The following is a 24,347-nucleotide window of genomic DNA, read 5'->3' on the forward strand; positions in this document are numbered from 1 at the left end:
AACAAAAAAAAAAAACACAACATTATATTTAAACTACATTTACTTTGATACATAATTGTGTGAAGTCACCTCTGTCTGTAAGGGCTCATGCACAAGACAGTATTTTTGGTCCACATTTTCTGTGGATAGCATGCGGACATTAATTTTTATGGGTCCGCAAAAAAATGTGGACAGGATACACGTAATGTGCGTGCTGTCTGCATACACGTGGCCATTCTGGAAACTGTACACCATGTCTTATACATGTTAGTTTTGCGAACGAGAATAGCCAGTTCTAGTACAAAAACGCGGCAAACACACAGCTGGTATCCGTATTTTGCAGATCTGTGGACCCCAAATTGGATACGGTCTTGTGCATGGGCCTAATATGCAGAGCAGCATTTTCACAGTGTGCCAAGGGTCTGCTTAATATTGGAGCATAATAAATTGTTTAACCCGTTCGCTACCAGCGCCGTACATATACAGCGCTGGAGCGAAGTGCAAACATGGCTAGCCGGTCTCTGCTGTTTCAAACAGCAGAGACCCGTGACTAATAACCACGATCGGTCATTAAAGCCTTTAGCTGCTGTGATCAAGTGAGATAGCGGCATCTAAAGGGTGAAAAACCGGCACCCTCTGCGGCCAATGAGGATGCCGGTAATTGAATTTAATACACTGGGTCTCCCTGAAGAGACCCAGGGTAGTGAAGCTGAAATTCTTATTTTGGCCTGAAGAAATAAGCAATTCTGTACAAATCATGAACCCATGAGGGTTCAGAATAAAAAAAAAAGAAAGGGTTTTGTAGGCTCAAATACGAGCTTCAACATCAAAAAAAAAAAAAAAAAAAAAAAAAAAAAAGTTTAAATCTCCCCCTTTCCGTAGAATAAAAGAATACATAAATAACAAAAAATATAAACATAACCGGCATCACCATGTCTGAAAACGCGCGTACTATTAAATTATAAAAAAAATAAAAAATCTAATACGGCGAATGGCGTAAAGTAAAAAAAGGGACAAAATGATCAATCTGCCATTTTTTTTTATCGCTTCAAACAAATGTAATAAAATGTGATCAAAAGTCACACACCAGGGGTGTGCAAATCGTATCGCCCGACGCCCGGGACATGCAGTTCCGGGCGCAGGGCAGGTAGTTTGTTCAGTAGCTTAGCCCTGCTGCGGGCACGGGGCAAGTAGCAGGGCTGAGATGGCTTTGTTTACCGGAGCAGTGAATTGGCGACTAGCTGGGGGGGGGAAGGGGTGGGCGTGGTGAAGAAGAAATGACAGAGATGGAGGGGTGAAGCAATGAAAGGTTCTGTCACGTCTCCGGCTCGGGGGGAGGAGCAGTGAGAGCAGTTACAGAGCCAGGGGCATTGATAGAACTCGCAACTCTGCCAGCATCCCTCAGAGGACCCCCTTTCTGCAGGTGTTATCAAACTGGGAAGGTGAGGGGGGTCCTTTCCATGCCACATTAGCAGCTAATTTGCCTAAACCACCTAGAGGTACGGGTAGTAATGTGCTAAGAGCAAGAGTGTGCACTAAACTATTTGCTGTGATCACATTAAGGCCTCGTTTACACCAGGTAGTGCGTTCCGGCCTGATTCTGTCCAGAATGCACTGCACCGCATTGTGGCCGGCTAACTATATTGTGGGGCAGTAGGGGGCGTCTGTTGAAGTGATTGGCACCATAACCATGCCCAAAGACTGCAATGTGATCGGCTGCAGAGGATCGCAAGGCACATGATGCCTGCGGTCCAGTCCAAACAAAATGCTGCAAGCATTTTGACCAGACCTCAGGCATAATTGTGCCTTAGGATCCCGTGCATCCGATCGCCTGCGGCTGTGGCTACAGTGCCATTCACTTCAATGGATCATCACGCCCCCTTCTGCCCCACAACATAGTGAGCGGGCCGCGATGTAGTGCATTCTTAACAATCATCTGGTGTGAACGAGGCCTAAACTTAGAGTAATTTCACACCACAAAGACTGGAACGCAAGCCAGCCACCTCCATGCATAAGGAAGCGTGGCGGTGCATTGAAATATGGTTTCGATTGAAAAAAAAAATTTTGTATCAGGACAAATAGATTGTCATGAGGGACAAGTAGATCGAGCCCCCGCTTTAGTCCTTCGACGAGTCTTTTTTTTTTCTTTATTTCCACACCCCTGCACACACTCCAAAATGGTATAAAAAAATAAATACCGATTGTCCCGCAAAAAATTAGCCCCCACACAGCTCAGTAGATAGAACTATAAAAAAAAAGTTATGGGGGTCAGAATATGGTGATTAGGGATGAGCGAAGTCGATTTGCATAAAACTTTGTTCCAACACTGTACGGAGCAGGGACTCCGTACAGTATTAGAATGTATTGGCTCCGATGAGCCGAAGTTATCGCTTCGCGAAGTCTCGCGAGACTTCGGGTAATAACTTCATAAATGAATTTGTATTGTAAAAAAACATTTCCCGAACTCTGGTTCGGTTCCAAGTGGCACCTATGGGTTAAACAAGCATGTAATACAGGTTTTATTTGTGAGACTTTAAAAAGTCCTAGAACTAACAAAGTACCAGACTATAATAGTTTATTATGTATACAGAAAATGTGGCTCAAGGATAAAAAATTTTTTTTTTTTTTTTTTATTACTTCACATTATAAAAGCCTTATGAGCATATATCAATGACTATGATACTCAGAATAAGCTATTTTATCTAGAAAAAAAATGGGGGGGAAAAACCAACAACCATGACGTTCACAATTTTAATGAGAAACTTAATGGGGTTTTCTAGGATTACTATGATGTTTAACAGATACACTTCCTGTTGCTATATCCAACCAAACCCATGATGCACTTCTCCCTTCTCAGCCACAGCTCCAGCACCGCCCAGCTAGTTTATAGCTCCTCCCACCAAGCTAGTTACATAGACACTCCCCTATCACTCACACACCCATGGACATAACATCACAGGAAATAAGAAAGAGCTGCTTGGACAGGGTCATGTGACCACAGCCCAGAGTGGGAGATAGGAGCAATAAAAAGGTAAATAAAATGCCATACAAAATTACAGCTACCTTATTTAAAATATTTTTATTTTTTTTATGTTCATGCAAACTGGAAAACTCCTGTAAAGTCAGAGTCAAGACAACAATATCCATTCTTGCCTCAATTTTCAAAGGATAGTCTCTAATATATCCCCCTCACCCAATAAATTCCAAACGCTCTCTCTGTAGGTTTACAACGTGTATGTAGACATTCAATGATCCCCATCACAACAATAGTTTTGTATTGCATGGGACACAATGGTTAGCAAAATAAAGATGGCAATGAAAATTTTTATAATGTGTTTGTAAAAAGAGTGTGATAAAGTTACCATACCTTTACATACTGCCACAAGACATGAAAAACCACAGCTTACCTTATGAGCGTATGAGGTGGCGTATCCACAAACCAGCCTGAAATATCAAAGCGAGCGCAATATAACGATGCTTGTGAAATGGTAAGCATCTGCCTAGATTCCCCAGAATAGTGATCACACAGGTTTACTTCTGCAGTCAGCCACATCTCCAGACGCCTTACACAGTAAAGTATGTACACAGACACCTTTTCTGATCAAGGAATCTGCTAGTTCTGGTGCAGTGAGATGGTTAAAAGACATTCTTTGGGGACCTCTACTGGCCAACCTCTAGAATCATCTCTTAAGGGACTTTTTACAAAATGTATGTAATGTAATGTATCCGCCAAAACATATATGTTAAATGGGTGGCAGTGAAGGGTGCCATATGGTCTTATCTGTCACCCACAGGTTCCCATCGCTAAAAAAGAAAAAAAATCTAAAAAATATATATATATATATATATATATATATATATATATATATATATATATATATATATATATATATATATATATATATATATATATATATACTTTTAATGGATACTGTTGTTCGAACAGTATAGACTTCTTGACATACGTTAGTTTAATGTAACCCTATGGAAACATTTAATCTGGAAGTCGGGAGACAACCCGGCCTACAAACTAAATGGACATCACAAACGTGAACATAAATTAAAGGGTTTTTCCAAGATGTATTTTTTTACTGATGACCTATGTAATCGATGGAAGTCCGACACCTGGAACCCCGCCAATCAGCTGTTTGAGAGGGCAGCAGCACTCCTTTGAGCGCCACGACCTTCTCTCTGCTTTTCCTAGACCAGTGATCACATGTTCATGTATCATGTGTGTAGGAGCAGCTCAGCCCATGCAATACAATGTACGACAATGTACGGCGATGTGCTTGGTAAGCTGCAAGAGGGCAGTGGGGCTCACAGGAGAGCTGCTGCCTTCTGAAAACCGCTGATCGGCGGGAATCCCGGGTGTCGGACCCCCACTGATCAGATCCTGATGATAGGTCATCAGTATTAAAATCTCAGAACACCCTTTTAACTGGTTAATTTCTCATTGCATGTTTGTAAGGGAATTTCTAATCTTTAAAGGGGTTATACCATGACCAATGTAAAAAATTTAAATCAGACATCATATAGTACAGGGATGCCCAACCTGCGGCCCTCCAGTTGTTGTAAAACTACAACTCCCACTATGCCCTGCTGTAGGTTGTCTGGACATGCAGGGAGTTGTAGTTTTGCAACAAATAGAGGGCCACAGGTTGAGCATCCCTTATATAGTACATGACAATCTCTTCCTAACAAAGCTAGAACCAGCCCTGTACCTCACATGGATCTCCACATTCATTGCTAGATTTATATCAAACTCACAATTCAAGGGGAGTGTATTTTCTGCAAGAGCTAAGGGGGCGTGTCCATGCTCTGCCCATTACAGCTCAGGAGGCAGTTGAAGGATAAAACTGAGTATGTGCGGCCTGTCAGTGAGCAGGTCAAAGAAATTATAAAAAAATAAACAGCAGGTGGCGCTATACAGATACATTTCATTGAATAACTCAGTGGCTATGATACATTTTTTATTACATGCAATTACAAAAGTATTTAGATCCAGCTGCTAGTTTGAAAACTGTATAATATTTTTTGTAGGACAACTCCTTTAACCACTTCCAGAGCGGGCCATTTACCCTCTTCCTGACAGGCCTAATTTTGCAAATCTGACATGTGTCACTTTATGTGGTAATAACTTTGGAATGCTTTTACTTATCCAGGCCATTCTGAGATTGTTTTCTCGCGACACATTGTACTTCATGACAGTGGTAAATTTGAGTCGATATATTTTACCTTTATTTATAAAAATATCAAATTTTCTAAATTTGAATCTCTTTGCTTTTAAGACAGATAGTGATGCCTCATAAAATATTCGTTAACATTCCCCATATACCTACTTTATGTGGGTATCATTTTGGCAATGTAATATATATATATTTTTTTTTGGAAGTTAGAAGGTTTAGAATTTTTTAAACAATTTCAACTTTTTAAAGGAGCAGTTCAGTTCTGAAGTCACTTTTATGGGGGGGGGTTCCACTATGCAAGCCCCATAATGACCCCATTGTAGAAACTACACCCCTCAAGTTACTCAAAACTGATTTTACAAACTTTGTTAACCCTTTAGGTGTTCCACAAGAATTAAAGGAAAATAGAGATGAAATTTGTAAATTTCACTTTTTTGGCAGATTTTCCATTTTAATCCATTTTTTTCTTTAACACAGCCAAACAAAACTCAATATTTATTACCCTGATTCTGCGGTTTACATAAACACCCCACATGTGGTTGTAAACGGATGTAAGGGCGCACGGCAGGAAGCAGAGAAAAAGGAATGCCATATGGTTTTTGGAAGGCAGATTTTGCAGAACTGGTTTTTAGACGCCATGTCCCATTTGAAGCCCCCTGATGCACCCTTACAGTAGAATCTCCCAAAAAAGTGACCCCAATTTGGAAACTAGGGGATAAGGTGCCAGTTTTATTGGTACTATTTTGGGGTGACATATGATTTTTAATTGCTCTATATTACGTTTTTTGCCAGGCAAGGTAACAAGTTGGCACAGTTTTTATTTTTTACAACATTCATCTAACACAGTAGATCATGTGCTATTTTTATAGAGCATGTTGTTACGGACGCAATGATATCAAATATGTCTACTGTCTTTGTTTCAGTTTTACATAATAAAGCATTTCTGAAAAAAAAATATGTTTGTCACTCCATTTTCTGAACGCCATATTTTTTTATTCTTCTGCTGATCAAGACGTGCAGGGGCTCGTTTTTTGCAGGAAGAGTTGACGTTTTTATTGGTACCATTTTTCGGTACATATGATTTTTTTGATCATTTATGATTACACTTTATGGGGCAAGCTGAGGGGTTAGGTCATGTGACATTTTTATAGAGCAGATTTTTACGGACGTGGCAATACCCAATATGTATACCTTTTCTTATTTAAGTTAGACACAATAATAGCATTTTTGAAAAAAAAAAATATATATGATGTTTTAGTATCTCCATAGTCTGAGAGCCATAGCTTTATTTTTTAACCAATCGTCTTAGTTAGGGTCTCATTTTTTTGCAGGATGAGGTGACAGTTTAATTGGTACTATTTTTGGGGGCATACGCCTTTTTGATTGCTTGGTGTTGCACTTTGTGATGTTAGGTGACAAAAAATGGCTTTTGGGCATTTTTATTTTTTTACGGTGTTCACCTGAGGGGTTAGGTCATGTGATATTTTTATAGAGCTGGTTGTTACGGACGCGGCAATACCTAATATGTCTACGTTTTTATTTTTTTTATTGCACTTTAACACAATAATAGCAGTTTTGAAGCACAAAAATTATGTTTTAATGTCTCCATGTTCTGAGAGCTATAGTTTTTTTTTTAGTTTTTTAGCGATTTTCTTATGTAGGGGCTCATTTTTTGCGGGATAAGGTGCCGGTTTTATTGGTACCATTTTGTGGGACATTCGCCTTTTTGATCACTTGGTGTTGCACTTTTTGGGATGTATTTTTTACATGTGAAACCTTTTTTTATTTTTATTTTTTTAATTATTATTTTACACTTTGCGTCCCCCATAAGGTCATACAAGACTTCTAGGGGACATTTAACTTCACTTTATTTTTTTTCTCTATAGTAGCCCCCGTTACAGGGAAAATACACCCCCAAAAGACGCTGTACAGCAGTATACCATGCTGTACAGCCTCAGTGCAGAGTTGATCGAGGTCTATGGAAGATCCGACAGCTCCTGCACTCTCCCGCCCCGGCGGTCACATGACCACCAGGCCAGGAAGCGCATAGTACTTCCTGATCTGTATACACAGCGCTCTTTGAGCGCTGTGTATACAGCGATGTAGAAGGCAGGGACACCTGGGAACTGTCCCTGCCTTCTCCCTGGGGTGCCCTGCTGTCACTGAAAGCGGGTCCCCCGCTCGGCAGCTGCACGATTAGCGTGTAGCTGCCATCTCTGAATGGACGTTCTAAAACGTCTATTTAGAGTTAAACAACCACCCATAGGACGTTTATATCCTATGGGCGGTCGGGAAGTGGTTAATGACCAGGGAAAGGTTTTTATGTCTTTATCACATCAGGTAGAGCTTTCTTTTTTTTTTTTTACCATTTCAAATGCAAATAATTTAATGGATTAAAAAGGCACCCTAAAATGAAGTCTTATAAAGAGAACCCATTTTAGTTCTGGGTATTTTGATATATGACAACTTATTTTGGGAGAGGGGTCTATGGCTTTCCCGTTTAGAGATTTATTTTGGCCTTAAATGGGTTATCCAGAGTTGGGTGAACATTAGTCCTCTTTATTATTTACATCAGTCTGTGTAGGAAATCATAGAAATCTACATTTTTCTATACAGTTTAAAAAAATAAAAAAATAAATAAATGTACGTCAAGACATACCGTCAGTGTATGCCAAATGGACAATCTTATGCATACAGTGTGTGCATGAGGCCTAACTGATGACTTTGCTGGGAGCTTTCCGGGCACATAGTCTTAATGTGCAGTGAAAACGAGATATGAATAGACACTAAGGAAGTTCTTTATGTGAAGAAAGACTTTGATTTTTAGTAATCAGTCGTTTTGTTTGCAGCAGTTTGCATTTGTGCTGGATGATTCTGTATTTTTAGCAAAATGTTCTTTATAAAAAATAAAAAAAAAGATAATCTCTGTACAATCTAAGCACATACGGTAAGGGGTTAAGGAAACTTATTTTTTGTTAAATATAATTTCTCATATTGATTTATATAGCTAGAAAAGATTAAGAAGCATTCACGCTATCTAGACACGCAAAATTTAAAAAATAAATGTGATAACATTTTCTGTGAGAGCTTTCAGAAGCTTTTAAAGTAGAAATTGCAATCTGAACCAGCCATAAATTGATATATAGTTACCTCCAGTTCCTTCAGTCTAGATGTAGCCTCTTTATACTCATAATCAATTTTGTTCTTCATCCATTGTATTGTCATATTTTCTAAGGATAAATCTACTTTTTCTTTATTTAGCAGCATGCAGTTCTGGAAAAAAAATAAAAATACACTGATAGTAAGAGACTACATTGAGTAATTGATTACATTGTGGCCTAGGCCGTTTATTGTTTTCAAAGCCTATTTTTCGTTTTCTAGGATGCACTTTCTACCCCCCCCCCCAAAAAAAAGTGGGGCGGAATGGCAGTGCGTCTTATAAAACCAACACCAGTCAGTGCTTCAATTATGAAAGCACTCAGTAGTATGCAGAGGCGCCATGAGTAAAGCGCTGCCTGTACCCAACCTGGTCTTCCTCCGGGCACCATGCTGCCCATGTTCTGACTGCATATATCATCAGGACGTAGTGCTCACACTTTGACCTGAGGTTGCACATAGTCAGGTCACAATGCGGTGTGGGCCCGGAGAAGACCAGGCAGCGGTAAATACAGGCAGCGCTGTACTCATGGCACTTCCGCATACTACAAATCTGCAGAGAGGCAGCGAAGCAGGAGAGACAAGAGGGTCTGATCTAAGCTCTGACGGGGGCTCACATCTGTGTTCTGATGGGGTTGTGATCTGAGGTCTGATATGTGTGTGATAGAGATGTGTGAATATCTTTCTTTCATGTAACTAGATTGATTTTCTTATGTAGTTGCCTTAAGCTGCTTGCTCCTTATCTCAACTGCCTCCCCTCCCCCTTTGCTTCAGTAATTTTCCAACACTGAAGCGAGAACTGAGGGGGATTGAAGCTGCAATAGACCCCTCAATTCTCCCACAGAATGATGTATAGAATGTAGAAGAATGTTTGAGCCAATTATTTAGCTAGATGATTCACATATATATTTGGTGCCTATAAAAAAGCACCTCCTTGAAGTGTCATATATGACATAAGCAGTATTAATGTTGACCAGCTTGTGTCAGCGTCTAGTCTCTGTGCCACGCGAGGATATTAACCCCTTGGGGTACCCTGATTTGGAGCACCAGAGTGCATTTTAAATGCTTTAATTAAAGCAACTTCAACAGGTGTCTGATCTGAGGTCTGATTAAAAATATAATTTTTTTCTTATTTTCCTCTTCCTCCTTATAAAGCGAAAAATATTTCTAATTTCAGAAAACGCAATTGTTAAAAAAAATGTCAAGTTTTAGTCAGTGGAATTCTTGGTGCTGAGATCCTTACAGATTGCTGAAGGGAAGGAGCAGAAAAGCCTAGCTAAGTGCTGTGCACCTTTGGCCATGTTAAAGGGGTTATCAGCTTAGTTGAGCCTATTCATTTTGGCAATTTGTTGAGATTTCAGCAACCGGACCTTCACTGTCAAACATCAAGCATCACAAAAAGTATATATAGGAGTAAATAATACTATGTGTAAGGCCCCTTTCACACGGGCAAGTATTCAGTGCAGATGCGATGCGTGAGTTGAACGCATTGCACCCACACTGAATCATGACCCATTCATTTCTATGGGGCTGTGCATCACTTGTGCGTTGCGTGAAAATCACAGCATGTTCTATATTCTGCGTTTTTCACGCAACGCAGGCCCCATAGAAATGAATGGGGTTGCGTAAAAATCACAAGCATCCGCAAGCAAGTGCGGATGCGGTGCGATTTTCACGCACTGTTGCTAGGTGACGATCGGGATGGGCACCCGATTATTATTATTTCCCCTTATAACATGGTTAAAAGGGAAAATAATAGCATTCTGAATACAGAATGCATAGTAAAATAGGGCTGGAGGGGTTAAAAAAAAAATATATAAATTTAACTCACCTTAATCCACTTGATCGCGCAGCCCGGCATCTCTTCTGTCTTTAACTGTGAGCAATAGGACCTTTGATGATGTCACTACGCTCATCACATGATCCATCACCATGGTGATGCATCATGTGATGGATGCAGTGACATCAAAGGTCCTATTGCTCACAGTTAAAGACAGAAGAGATGCGGGCTGCGCGAACAAGCCCTATTTTACTATGCATTCTGTATTCAGAATGCTATTATTTTCCCTTATAACCATGTTATAAAGGGAAATAATATAATCTACAGAACACCGATCCCAAGCCCGAACTTCTGTGAAGAAGTTCGGGTTTGGGTACCAAACATGCGCAATTTTTCTCACGCGAATGCAAAACGCATTACAATGTTTTGCACTCGCGCATGTTCCCGCAACGCACACCCGCACCTTTTCCCGCAACGCCCGTGTGAAACCAGCCTAATGGAGTTTGGGCCATCAGGTCAACTTGTTACATCACAAGGAACGAACACAATCAGATGGCAGTAACTAAACTGGTGAAACATAATAATTGCTTCTGTTTAGTATGGATCTCAATACAGCCTGGCGTTCATACTGATGTGTAGAAGTTAGGCTTCCCTTACTAGGTCTTACAAAACAATCAATAATAGGATTCTAATGGTGTTTAGCACTGGTCAATCACTTGTCCACACAATTTAGAGGCCAACAAAAATGCATGCCTTCCGTTTCTGTGATCTACAGTCGCCACCCTGTGGCAGCAGTCAGGAGTACAGAAAATACCAATCTCAGCTGTTTAACCCTTGTGATGCCATGCATAACAAGGGAAAGTTAGACTACAAGGCATTGGATACATAGGTATTCCAATGCACTATAATAAATATAACTAGAAGTAAATGTCCTCTCGTGGAAACTCAATGTACAAGACCTCACAGAGCCAACACAAAAATAAAACAAGTTATGGGTCTTTGAATGTGTTGAGCCCTGAAGGTAAAAGGTGTGCTTAAAGGGGTTGTCCGGCCTACAAGCGAACCAACTCAATCCTTAGAGCCTGTGCTCAATTTAAAAATAAATAAATACGCAAGCACTCACCTGTTCACAGGCCCACTGTTCCCACACTGGCTGAAACTGGGGATGCAGTCAGATAAGTGTTTTTTTTCAGGTTCCAAGGATTGGGTTGGTTAGTGTCTAGGGTGGACAACCCCTTTAAATGCATATTCCAGGGCTTACGATAGGTGATCAACACTGAAGTCCTATAGCAACACTTTAAAGTGCACCCATCAGCAGGAGCCACCCTATTAAACCACACATGCAAACTGGTTGGAATGATGCCGGTGTTGTAGAAATTGGTTGCAGCACTTTTAAAAATAGTCTTAGGGGGACATTTATCAAGTCGCTGCAGCAATTTTGTGGCAAGCAAGTGATGCCCGCAAGCAACATTTGGTGCTTATTTTGGAGAGTCTCACCACCTTTGGAAGTGGAATGAAAGGTGTGCCAGGATTTCAGATTACAACACCTTTAAGTATCAGTTATGATAGTACTTAAAACGGACAACAAAACGACAGCAAATGATAGATTCCGCCCTTAATCTTTATGCAAGTGAGAGCTTCAGTACACCGAGGGGTGGTGTCTTCCACTTCTTGGTAGGGATCAACCGATATAGATTTTTTAGGGCCGATACCGATAATTTGTGAACTTTCAGGCAGATAGCCGATAATTTATACCGATATTTTGGGTATTTTTATTTTTGAGGAAAAAAAAAAATTTCCTACACAAATCTGCTTAAAATTAATGTTTATTGTTAACGTGTATTTTTATATTTTTTTTGTAAATCTTTTTCATTTATACTTAATATTTGTTGTTTTTTTGTTGTTGTTTTTTTTTTTACTAACTTTTAGCCCCCTTAGGGACTAGAACCCTTGTCCTATTCACCCTGATAGATCTCTATCAGGGTGAATAGGAGCTCACACTGTCCCTGCTGCCCTGTGCTTTGTGCACACAGCAGCATGGAGCTGAACATGGCAGCCAGGGCTTCAGCAGCGTCCTGGCTGCCATGGTAACCGATCGTAGCCCCAGGATTACACAGCTGGGGCTCCGATCGGAGGAGCAGGGGAGAGGGGGATCATGTGGCCACTGCCACCAATGATTAATACTGGGTGGGGGGGCGCACTGCGCCACCAATGTTTTTACTATTGGGATGGGGGGCGCACTGCGCCACCAATGATAAATACTGGGGGGCTTGGGGGGGGGGGGGGCGCGCACTGCGCCAATTAAGATAAGTCTCTCAATCATTCATATACAGGAGGCGGGAGCTGGCTGCAGAATCACATAGCCGGCTCCCGACCTCTATGAGCGGTAGCTGCGATCCGCGGCACCAAAGGGGTTAACTACCGCGGACCGCAGCTACAGCTCATAGAGGTCGGGAGCCGGCTATGTGATTCTGCAGCCAGCTCCCGCCTCCTGTATATGAATTAATGAAAGACTTATCTTTATTGGTGGAGCAGTGGCACAGCCCCTCCCCTCCTCTTGTCTTCTCTCCTCTAACTGGCGGCAGCACAGGGGGAGGGAGACACTGCTTCCTTCTCCCCTGTGCTGCTGAGGGAACACAGAGAGCGCTGAGAGCAGCGCGCTCTGTGTTCCCCATACGTTATCGGTATATCTGCAAAATAGATGCAGATACCGATAACGGTCAAAATCCTCAATATCGGCCGATAATATCGGTAAAACCGATAATCGGTCGATCCCTACTTCTTGGCATCCCCTCGGTGCACTATTGCTCTCACTATAGCGCTCATTTGCATTAAAAATATTAAATATTTTCTCAGGAACGCCAGAGCAGATTTTCAAAAGATAGGTTTCATTTCAATTGGCAAGATCAACCCCAAGTATGGCTGGTTTAATGGGGTTGATCCTGCTGACTGATGTTCTTTGAGGGGTTAAAGCTAAAAAGGGAGCACTGTTTACAATACATGATAGAATGAGTAAACATTTTTGCTGCAAATGTCACTGATACACCTAATTTAGAATGTAATTGAAAGGAAAAAAAAAACACACTGTGGGGAAATGATCAAGCCTTGTACTCCAGAATTCTGACTTTAAAAAGTCGTAAATAGAGATTTGTGACTTTTTGGGCTCACATGTGCAAAACTTTTGCAACAATCTGCAAACAATTTTACACCACTCCAGTACTGAATGAAAGGGGGGAAAGTGGGCATGGTTATCTGTTAAAGGGGTTGTCCATTTAAAAAAAATATATTGATAGGAGGATAGGTCATCAATATAAAAAGGACAACCCCTTTAATTTGTTTCAGTCCAGATTTATTAAAGGCTACTTTTTAGGTGCAATCTCCCTCCAGTGAAGCAATGGCATAGAGAAAACTGGAAAAATAAATCTAGATAAAAAAAAGTATATTTACCGTTGTGCCAAATTTATTAAGCAGCATTTGATACATTTGGATCAAATTTTTCAAACGCACGCTAAAGTAAAGCTGACTTTAACAATTTCTCTTATGATATTTCTCTCCCACTGTATTTCTTATTTCACCTTAACTCAATCCAGTAAAAGAAAAAGAAACGATCTACCAGAAATATTCCATCCTCACCTTTATGAATTCTGTGAGCTCTAGAACAATTTTCTTTTTCTGGACATTAATTTCTCTAATCTTGCTATTCGCCCTTTGCTCAGCTTCCTCCAGATTGATATTTTCTTGCTCTAATTGCTTTAAGCTAGGAAACAGACAGTTATTTTTAACATACTTTATATGACTGCACGTTATAAAAGGACCTGTTACCAGATGTACTATACCCATCTAAATTAGGGGGTAGAGCGCACCCACAGTCATTTGAGGCAGACTGAAAAACAGCAAGATATACAAACGAGCATCACGGATCAATGCGAGTCAATCTGCAGTGCTGAGAGGAATCGCTCGATAAAGGTAAATTACAGTGTAATACGGTTTTTGCGTGTACAGTACCTTAATTATGGCTTTTAGTTTTCCCCATCAATCAGCAGAACAGGAAAGGTTATAGTTCAGGGAAGACTAACACTGAAAAGGACTACCCACAAACACCGTATCGTAAATTTAATGACTAATGAGCCAAGTAATGGGTTAATGGGGACCTCATTTCAGGCTTATTCAGTGCTCCATTCATTGTGAGCCCTACTGATCTAACAGTTATGCCCTATGCAGCGTAAGACTACTTTCACACCAACGTTTTTGTTGGATCCGTCATGGATCTGCAAAAACGCTTCAGTCACGATAATACAACAGTCTGCATCCTTTACCAACGGATCCGGTTGTATTATCTTTAAAACAGCCAAGACGGATCAGTCATGAACATCATTGAAAGTCAATGGGGGACGGATTTGTTTTCTATTGTGTCAGAGAAAACGGATCCGTCTTGCAGCGTTATTCTGTCCACGATGGGGACGCAACCAAACGGAAAGGAATGCATTCTGGTGCATTCCATTTTGTTCAGTTTTGTCCCATTGACAATGGATGGGGACAAAACTGAAGCTTTTTTCTTCCACTATTGAGATCCTATGACGGATCTCAATAGCAGAAAGGGAAAGCACAGATGTGAAAGTAGCTTAAAGGGAATAACTTGCACTAACCACAAAAATGTGAGTAAAGTACAGTAGACCATGATGCTGTCAGTTAGAGTCAGATGAGTTGCGGTAAGTCTGGGAGATCACATAAACTGGTTTTCCTAGACTGCACAAGGCCATTTGACCCTAGCCTAACGCCTCATTCACACATCAGTGTTTGGTCAGTGATTTCCATCAGTGATTGCGAGCCAAAACCAGGAATGGAGCCTCCACAGACATAAGGGAAAGATCTGCTCCTGTTCTGTGTTTAGAGCCGCACCGGATTATGGCTCAAAATCACTGACCAAAACACTGACGTGTGAATGAGACATAAGGGAGGAAAGTAAAACTTGGGAGCACTGAAACTCATCTACAGCCATGCCACATGTCATTTTTAACTAACCTATCATGTTTAGTAGAAATCTTCTGTTCAAGTTGTCTCTTTTTGGTCTTCATATCCAGTATCTCTTTCTTCCTTAACCTTAAATCATTGTCTTTTTTGTCAAGTGTCTTCTGTTTGCTTATCAGCTCACCAATACGAGCTTCTATTAATGTACACCTTCTTTCAATTTCCTGAAAAGGAACGATTAACACTGTTAGATTCCCTCCACAAAGCTTACAACTCATACAGGGCCTAACACCACACAATGTCTACACTGAAGGGAAGGAGCATCGTCTCTACCGGTCCTCTGCTAGATTTCTATACATACACACACACACCAAAACACTGTTAATAGGAATTATCAGTGATCTCACAAGGTTTCTTCTTAGCTGCTAAGTCTTATTCACTGCTACAAAAACTTTGGTGAAAGAACAGAATACAAATAAAATAAGGGTGGCAAGGACTGGCCTACCAGTTATCACAAACATGAGATTGTCTTCAGCAACCACCAGATTTTGGGTCAACCACAACAAGGCCTATAAGTTTTTTTTTTTTTAATTGTGGTAGGTAATTTAACTTTAAGAAACCTGCTAAAGAACATCGATTTAACTACTGAGAAAATGGCAGGAGTGACCCAAAATTACAAACTCAGCCCTCTTTTCACATGATGCAACACTGTTCCCGTGGTATTACCAGCTAATTGCTAGGGGTTTAAAATCCCGCCACTAACGTGGAACTGTCATTTTTTTGTGTAGGGGCAGGGATAATGACAATTTTTTGTAATATACTGTAATTACAAAAATTGTAAGTTTGTATTAGAAAAAACAGCTCTGAAGTGGCCCATTTCTTGCATTAGCAGCGCTCTCTGTCTCTATTTACTGCATTGAAGAGAGGTGCTCCTGCTGCTGCCCTCACTGCCTCTCTTCTATCCTATATCGTCCTAAAACTGGTTGGTTAGTTAGATAGATAGATAGATAGATAGATAGATAGATAGATAGATAGATAGATAGATAGATAGATAGATAGATAGATAGATGATAGATAGATAGATAGATAGTTCCCTGCCTGGCTGCTATCTGTAGAATTGTTCCTGTGTAAGCTGGGAGCAAAGTGTAAGTAGCAGACAGCTAGTTAGCACTCACTATTGAGAAGGCAGGGAGATAAGTAACAGTTATTCTACACTATATAGGGGGAAATATAATATACAGCTGCCCCTATATAGTGTAGAATAGCTGTCTCCCTTCTCAATAGCGAGTGCACACTGCTCGCAGTAATACATCTAGCCGTCTGTTTCTTATACATCGCTCCCAGTTTACACAGGAACATATAGACATAGCCGCCAAGCAGGGAAATATATACAGTTTATATATTATAGCGCCAGTATTAGGGCTATATAGGATAGGAGAGAGGCAGCGAGGACAGCAGCCGGAGTGCATCTCTACAGTTCAGTAAACAGAAGACGGGGGCACTGCTAATGCAAGACATTCGTAATTAAAGTAGATTACAAAATGGTCATCATCACTGCCCCCTACACATTACAAAAAAAAAAAATGACAGCTACGCTTTAAGTCATCAGGTAAACCCTAGACCAGCCTTAGGGCTGTTTCACACGAGCGGATGCAGTGCGTGACATCCGCTCCGTGAATGACAGCCAAGACCCAATGCGGACTGCAGAAGCACGGAGCATTAACATGATTGATAATGCTCTTTGCCTCTCTGTGATCTCTTTACTACGAAATCACAGTGACAACTTTATCTCACTGTGATTTCGTAGTAAAGAGATCACAGAGAAGCACGGAGCGTTATCAGTCATGTTACTGCTCCGTGCTTCTGCAGTCCGCATCGGGTCTTGGCTGTCATTCATGGAGTGGATGTCACGCACGGCATCCGCTCGTGTGAAACAGCCCTTAAGGTCCATTTAGACCAGGGGTGCACAACCTGCGGCCCGGGGGCCACATGCGGCCCTCGATACCATTCTGTGCGGCACCTAACCATCTGGTAACAGACATGTATGTCTATGTCTTACAGCTGCTCACATGTATCTTTTATGTATTGTCCCATTATATGGGAATACTAGAAGTGTAACTAGACATTTATGATACATACTGTATGTTCAATATGCCAAAAATATAGTATTTCAGTTGGTAATACCTCTTCAAGTTTTATTTTCGGCCCTTGGAATTGGTTTAGGCTGACAATGTGGCCCCCAACCAGAAAAGGTTGTGCACCCCTGATTTAGACGTACCAATAATCGTCCAGATTATCGGGAATGACCAATCCTGAGAACAGTCGATCCCGATCATCTGACCATCTAAATGTGCCGCCGATCACCCGATAAATGAGCGAAACACTCGTTCATCGAGTGATCCTGTCGCTTGTGCAGGCACCACCGATCATGGCTTCTGAGCAGCAGATTGTGCTGTCTAAACAGCAATCTGCTGCTCAGAAGCCATGATTCTGTATGAGGACGAGGGATCGCAATAAGTGATCCCTCGTCCTCATACTGTGAAGGAGATTGCTGCATATAAATGCGCAGTCTCAGTCATTGAACAAGCAGGAACGCTTCCTCTCCGACAATCAGCTGCTCACTCGGCCTGTCTACATCCACCTTTATGTAGGGCTGGGGCGGTTTGCTTGAGATTGTAGTGTGTCATCTTTTTTCAGAGAAATAAGAAATGTCAGAGAAATACGATACTTGGAAATCACTGTGACAATCCTGACTGTAAAGCGCCACGGAAGATGATAGCGCTCTATAAATAATGCCAATAACAATCAGCAATTCGGATCATTCAGCGCTGCAGGGGACATACGATTTCCAAATAAAGCGATACCTTTCCAGAAGAAGGGGGCACAAAAAAATTAACTAAAATTAGTTGGGGGGAACATTAGAACCAATGACAGGATCTGCGGCTAGGATGCAATAAACTCCCATCAGATAGGGTTGGGATTCCTACAGTAAGTGAATGTAAACATGCCTGGGATAACCACATGACTATCCGAAGTAATAATATAAGGGCAGACTAGATGGATCACATGATCTTTCTCTATGCTTCTACCAGTGTTCATTTTACCTTGTACTGTTCAACTGCCTGTCTTCTTTCCTCTGGATCCACTGCTACTGTTAGAAATTGGGCTGCTTTCAAGGAAACATTGCTAGAGATAACATTGTTACTATATGCAGATACTTTTGTTACGTATCTTTCTTCAGCAGTGTACATCTGTCGCAGTCCAGTTTCTTTTATGACCTAAACAAAATAATATAATATAGTGGTCAATATAGTGTGTGTCTCCTAGCCACCATTCTGCTATAAACATGCCATGTGGTGGCAGACAGGCTTGATCAATGTATAGACAGCAGTCTGGCAATCAGTGTTGAATCTGAATACACAGTAGCTGCATTTTCAGGTAGCAGTGCAATCACAGTCATTGTTCTGGTAGGAGGGAGCAGCAGAGCAGAGGCACAGGCGGGAGGTTAACAGGGCCAGACAAGATGTCCAGCCCTGTCAATCAAGCAAGAGGGGGTGAGCCCCTTGAGCAGCAGTACAGCACCTCGCTGCTCAAGAACTCTGATGAACGAATTAATTCACTCATCTCCAGCAAGCACCTATGTATACGTAATGATCCTATCCCAACATGGCAGCTGATGGATAGGCAAGTGACTATAGCAGTCTATCAGAAGCCTCCATTCAGTAACACTGTCCATAGCACTGCACATGTACTGGTTACGCACAGCGTTACTCAATGAAGGTCACTTACGGCAGGTCTGGTTATATGTCCCTCTATCAGCAGCCATGCTAGGACAAGATATCCATGTATACAGGTTTTTAAACCATTATCGTCATCCCCTGTACATATACAGATGTAGCAGGAGTCAAAGGAATTCCTGGCATGTTAACAAACAAGCTTAGTTTAAAGGGAACCTGTCACCGGGAGCTGAGGACAGGGGTTGCTAGATCGCAGCTAGCACATCCGCAATATCCAGTCCCCATAGCTCTGTGTGCTTTTATTGTGTAAAAAAACGATTGGATATGGGTGTCGGACCCCCACCTATCAGATACTGATGTCCTATCCTGAGGATAAGTCATCAGTATCAAAGTCCCAGAAAACCTCTCTAAACTTTATGGCCTATACTTAGAATAGGCCATCAATTTTAGATTCTCTCAGCATCCGTGCCAATCAGCTCAGGTGAGCCCTGTAGCCTCTACATTGATCTGTGGTCTCTCTTTTAGTAGTGGCTGTGCATGTATCAGTTATTTACATTATATCTTGTGTTAATTAAGATAAGTTGCCCCTTGTGTAAAATCGTGATGGCTGGTTACTTACTCTTTCTATCAAATGTCTGGTCTTTTCTGTGCCGACAGGTACATTATGAACCATATACTGGGAGACCAAGTAATTCATCACTGGATGTGGAGCATCAAATAATTCTCTTAAGTACGAGAAAAAGCCATATTGCCTGCAGAAATGTAAAAAATAAGACATGATTCTGCCCCAAGAATACCAATACCTAATCAATATTAAAGTGTACATATTTTTAAACGTTACCTTTCAGGTACATAAAACATAATGGTCAAGGAAGAGTTAACTATTTGATACCTCGCCAAACCACTGCTGCTCTCCACTTTCTGGTTTATCATATTAATTATCCCTGAAAATTGAAGAAGATGTCTCCCAAAGCTTCAGCGGAAAAGCTTATATTCTGACAGTAGTGATCCATCACAGGATGCTTAAGGAGGACCTGTCACCACAAAATGCAATGCAATCTAAGCACCATGTTATAGAGCAGGAGGAGCTAAGCAGATTGACATATAATTTTATAGGAAAAGATTCAGTAAAACATGTAATTTATACATTTATATCTCAGCTTTTTCCACTTCCTGTGAACAGCTATCGGTACAGGAGGGAAGTGTAAGGCTGCATTCACACGTTCGTGGTGTTGTGAATCCGCAACACACCCGCCCGGCACCCCCTATAGAAATGCCTATTCTTGTCAGCAGCTGCAGACAAGAAAAGGACATGCTCTATCTTTTTGCGGAGCTGCGGACCCAAAGATCGGGGCCGCGCTCCGCAAATGCGGATAGCACACTGTGTGCTGTCCGCATCCATTCCGTCCGCATAGAGAATGAATGGGTCCGCACCCGTTCCGCAAAATTGCGGAACGGATGCAGACCCATTTTGCGGACGTGTGAATGGAGCCTTATCAGTGATTACCAGCTGTCTCTGTATACACACAATGCTATCAATCACTGATAACCCCTCCCTCCTGTACCGATAGCTGCTCACAGGAGGTGGAAAAAGCAGAGATACAAGCGTATAAATTACAGGTTTTACTGAATCTTTTCCCACAAAACTATATATCAATCTGATATCTCCTGCTCCATAACATACTGCTTTTAGGTTGCATTGCATATTATGGTGACCGGTATAGTGAAATCTGCAATAATTTCAGTCTTCATTTGCGCCTCAAAACGGACAAGAATAGGACATGGTATTTTTTTTTTTTTTGCGGGGCTACGGAACGGAGCAACGGATGCGGACAGCACATGGAGTGCTGTCTGCATCTTTTGCTGCCCCATTGAAGTGAATGCGGAACCAAACCACGTTCGTGTGCATGTAGGCTTATACTTATCCAAGCAACTCAGAATTGTTTTCCCGTGACACATTATACTTCATGTTAATTGTAAATATATATGTTTGTTTTCTAGAAGGTTCTAATAAAAAGTATTATGTAACTAAATAAAAAAAAAAACACATTACAGTTACATAGTTGACATAAGTCCATCAAGTTCAGCCAACGGATAGGTGGGGACGCGAACCCTAGAAGGAAGCGAGACTCCGATTTCCACACATTTTAATAAGCATTAACCACCTCAGCCCCCAGTGCTTAAACACCCTGAAAGACCAGGCCACTTTTTACACTTCTGACCTACACTACTTTCACCATTTATTGCTCGGTCATGCAACTTACCACCCAAATGAATTTTACCTCCTTTTCTTCTCACTAATAGAGCTTTCATTTGGTGGTATTTCATTGCTGCTGACATTTTTACTTTTTTTGTTATTAATCGAAATTTAACGATTTTTTTGCAAAAAAATGACATTTTTCACTTTCAGTTGTAAAATTTTGCAAAAAAAACGACATCCATATAGAAATTTTGCTCTAAATTTATAGTTCTACATGTCTTTGATAAAAAAAAAATGTTTGGGTAAAAAAAAAATGGTTTGGGTAAAAGTTATAGCGTTTACAAACTATGGTACAAAAATGTGAATTTCCGCTTTTTGAAGCAGCTCTGACTTTCTGAGCACCTGTCATGTTTCCTGAGGTTCTATAATGCCCAGACAGTACAAACACCCCACAAATGACCCCATTTCTGAAAGTACACACACTAAGGTATTCACTGATGGGCATAGTGAGTTCATAGAACTTTTTATTTTTTGTCACAAGTTAGCGGAAAATTATGATTTTTTTTTTTTTTTTTTTTTTTCTTACAAAGTCTCATATTCCACTAACTTGTGACAAAAAATAAAAAGTTCTATGAACTCACTATGCCCATCAGCGAATACCTTGGGGTCTCTTCTTTCCAAAATGGGGTCACTTGTGGGGAAGTTATACTGCCCTGGCATTCTAGGGGCCCAAATGTGTGGTAAGGAGTTTGAAATCAAATTCTGTAAAAAATGACCAGTGAAATCCGAAAGGTGCTCTTTGGAATATGGGCCCCTTTGCCCACCTAGGCTGCAAAAAAGTGTCACACATCTGGTATCTCCGTACTCAGGAGAAGGTGGGGAATGTGTTTTGGGGTGTCATTTTATATATACCCATGCTGGGTGAGAGAAATATCTTGGCAAAAGACAACTTTTCCCATTTTTTTATACAAAGTTGTCATTTGACCAAGATATTTATCTCACCCAGCATGGGTATATGTAAAAAGACACCCCAAAACACATTCCTCAACTTCTCCTGAGTACGGGGATACCAGATGTGTGACACTTTTTTGCAGCCTAGGTGGGCAAAGGGGCCCATATTCCAAAGAGCACCTTTCGGATTTCACTCCTCATTTTTTCCTGAATTTGATTTCAAACTCCTTACCACACATTTGGGCCCCTAGAATACCAGGGCAGTATAACTACCCCACAAGTGACCCCATTTTGGAAAGAAGACACCCCAAGGTATTCCGTGAGGGGCATGGCGAGTTCCTAGAATTTTTTATTTTTTGTCACAAGTTAGTGGAAAATGATGATTTTTTTTTTTATTTTTTTTTTTCATACAAAGTCTCATATTCCACAAACTTGTGACAAAAAATAAAAACTTCCATGAACTCACTATGCCCATCAGCGAATACCTTGGGGTCTCTTCTTTCCAAAATGGGGTCACTTGTGGGGTAGTTATACTGCCCTGGCATTCTAGGGGCCCAAATGTGTGGTAAGTAGGTAAATGACCTGTGAAATCCGAAAGGTGCTCTTTGGAATGTGGGCCCCTTTGCCCACCTAGGCTGCAAAAAAGTGTCACACATCTGGTATCTCTGTATTCAGGAGAAGTTGAGGAATGTGTTTTGGGGTGTCTTTTTACATATACCCATGCTGGGTGAGATAAATATCTTGGTCAAATGCCAACTTTGTATAAAAAAATGGGAAAAGTTGTCTTTTGCCAAGATATTTCTCTCACCCAGCATGGGTATATGTAAAATGACACCCCAAAACACATTCCCCAACTTCTCCCGATTACGGAGATACCAGATGTGTGACACTTTTTTGCAGCCTAGGTGGGCAAAGGGGCCCATATTCAAAAGAGCACCTTTCGGATTTCACAGGTCATTTTTTACAGAATTTGATTTCAAACTCCTTACCACACATTTGGGCCCCTAGAATGCCAGGGCAGTATAACTACCCCACAAGTGACCCCATTTTGGAAAGAAGAGACCCCAAGGTATTCGCTGATGGGCATAGTGAGTTCATGGAACTTTTTATTTTTTGTCACAAGTTAGTGGAATATGAGACTTTGTATGAAAAAAAAAAAAAAAAAAAATCATCATTTTCCACTAACTTGTGACAAAAAATAAAAAATTCTAGGAACTCGCCATGCCCCTCACGGAATACCTTGGGGTGTCTTCTTTCCAAAATGGGGTCACTTGTGGGGTAGTTATACTGCCCTGGCATTTTCCAGGGGCCCTAATGTGTGGTAAGTAGGTAAATGACCTGTGAAATCCTAAAGGTGCTCTTTGGAATATGGGCCCCTTTGCCCACCTAGGCTGCAAAAAAGTGTCACACATGTGGTATCGCCGTATTCAGGAGAAGTTGGGGAATGTGTTTTGGGGTGTCATTTTACATATACCCATGCTGGGTGAGAGAAATATCTTGGCAAAAGACAACTTTTCCCATTTTTTTATACAAAGTTGGCATTTGACCAAGATATTTCTCTCACCCAGCATGGGTATATGTAAAATGACACCCCAAAACACATTCCCCAACTTCTCCTGAGTACGGCGATACCAGATGTGTGACACTTTTTTGCAGCCTAGATGCGCAAAGGTGCCCAAATTCCTTTTAGGAGGGCATTTTTAGACATTTGGATACCAGACTTCTTCTCACGCTTTGGGGCCCCTAGAATGCCAGAGCAGTATAAATACCCCACATGTGACCCCATTTTGGAAAGAAGACACCCCAAGGTATTCAATGAGGGGCATGGCGAGTTCATAGAAATTTTTTTTTTTTGGCACAAGTTAGCGGAAATTGATATTTTTAATTTTTTTCTCACAAAGTCTCCCGTTCCGCTAACTTGGGACAAAAATTTCAATCTTTCATGGACTCAATATGCCCCTCACGGAATACCTGGGGGTGTCTTCTTTCCGAAATGGGGTCACATGTGGGGTATTTATACTGCCCTGGCATTCTAGGGGCCCTAAAGCGTGAGAAGAAGTCTGGAATATAAATGTCTAAAAAATTTTACGCATTTGGATTCCGTGAGGGGTATGGTGAGTTCATGTGAGATTTTATTTTTTGACACAAGTTAGTGGAATATGAGACTTTGTAAGAAAAAAAAAAAAAATTCTGCTAACTTGGGCCAAAAAAATATCTGAATGGAGCCTTACAGAGGGGTGATCAATGACAGGGGGGTGATCAATGACAGGGGGGTGATCAATGACAGGGGGGGTGATCAATGACAGGGGGGGTGATCAATGACAGGGGGGTTGATCAATGACAGGGGGGTGATCAGGGAGTCTATATGGGGTGATCACCACAGTCATTGA

General features: G+C 41.2%; 1 protein-coding gene across 2 annotated transcripts in view; it reads right to left on the reverse strand.

The window, feature by feature from the left end:
* The window catches only part of SMC5 (structural maintenance of chromosomes 5), a 208,356-nt gene that overhangs the window by 84,975 nt on the left and 99,034 nt on the right, over positions 1-24,347 (reverse strand). For both annotated transcript variants that reach the window (XM_040417086.1, XM_040417087.1), the window contains exons 13-17: positions 19,426-19,558; positions 18,174-18,347; positions 15,124-15,293; positions 13,735-13,858; positions 8,316-8,438 (exon numbers count right to left, since the gene is read on the reverse strand). In XM_040417086.1, the coding sequence (XP_040273020.1) occupies positions 8,316-8,438; positions 13,735-13,858; positions 15,124-15,293; positions 18,174-18,347; positions 19,426-19,558 (724 nt within the window). The remainder of the gene's footprint in view (positions 1-8,315; positions 8,439-13,734; positions 13,859-15,123; positions 15,294-18,173; positions 18,348-19,425; positions 19,559-24,347) is intronic.

This window comes from Bufo bufo, chromosome 2 (assembly GCF_905171765.1).
Source record: "Bufo bufo chromosome 2, aBufBuf1.1, whole genome shotgun sequence".
In the NCBI taxonomy this organism is placed as follows: domain Eukaryota; kingdom Metazoa; phylum Chordata; class Amphibia; order Anura; family Bufonidae; genus Bufo; species Bufo bufo.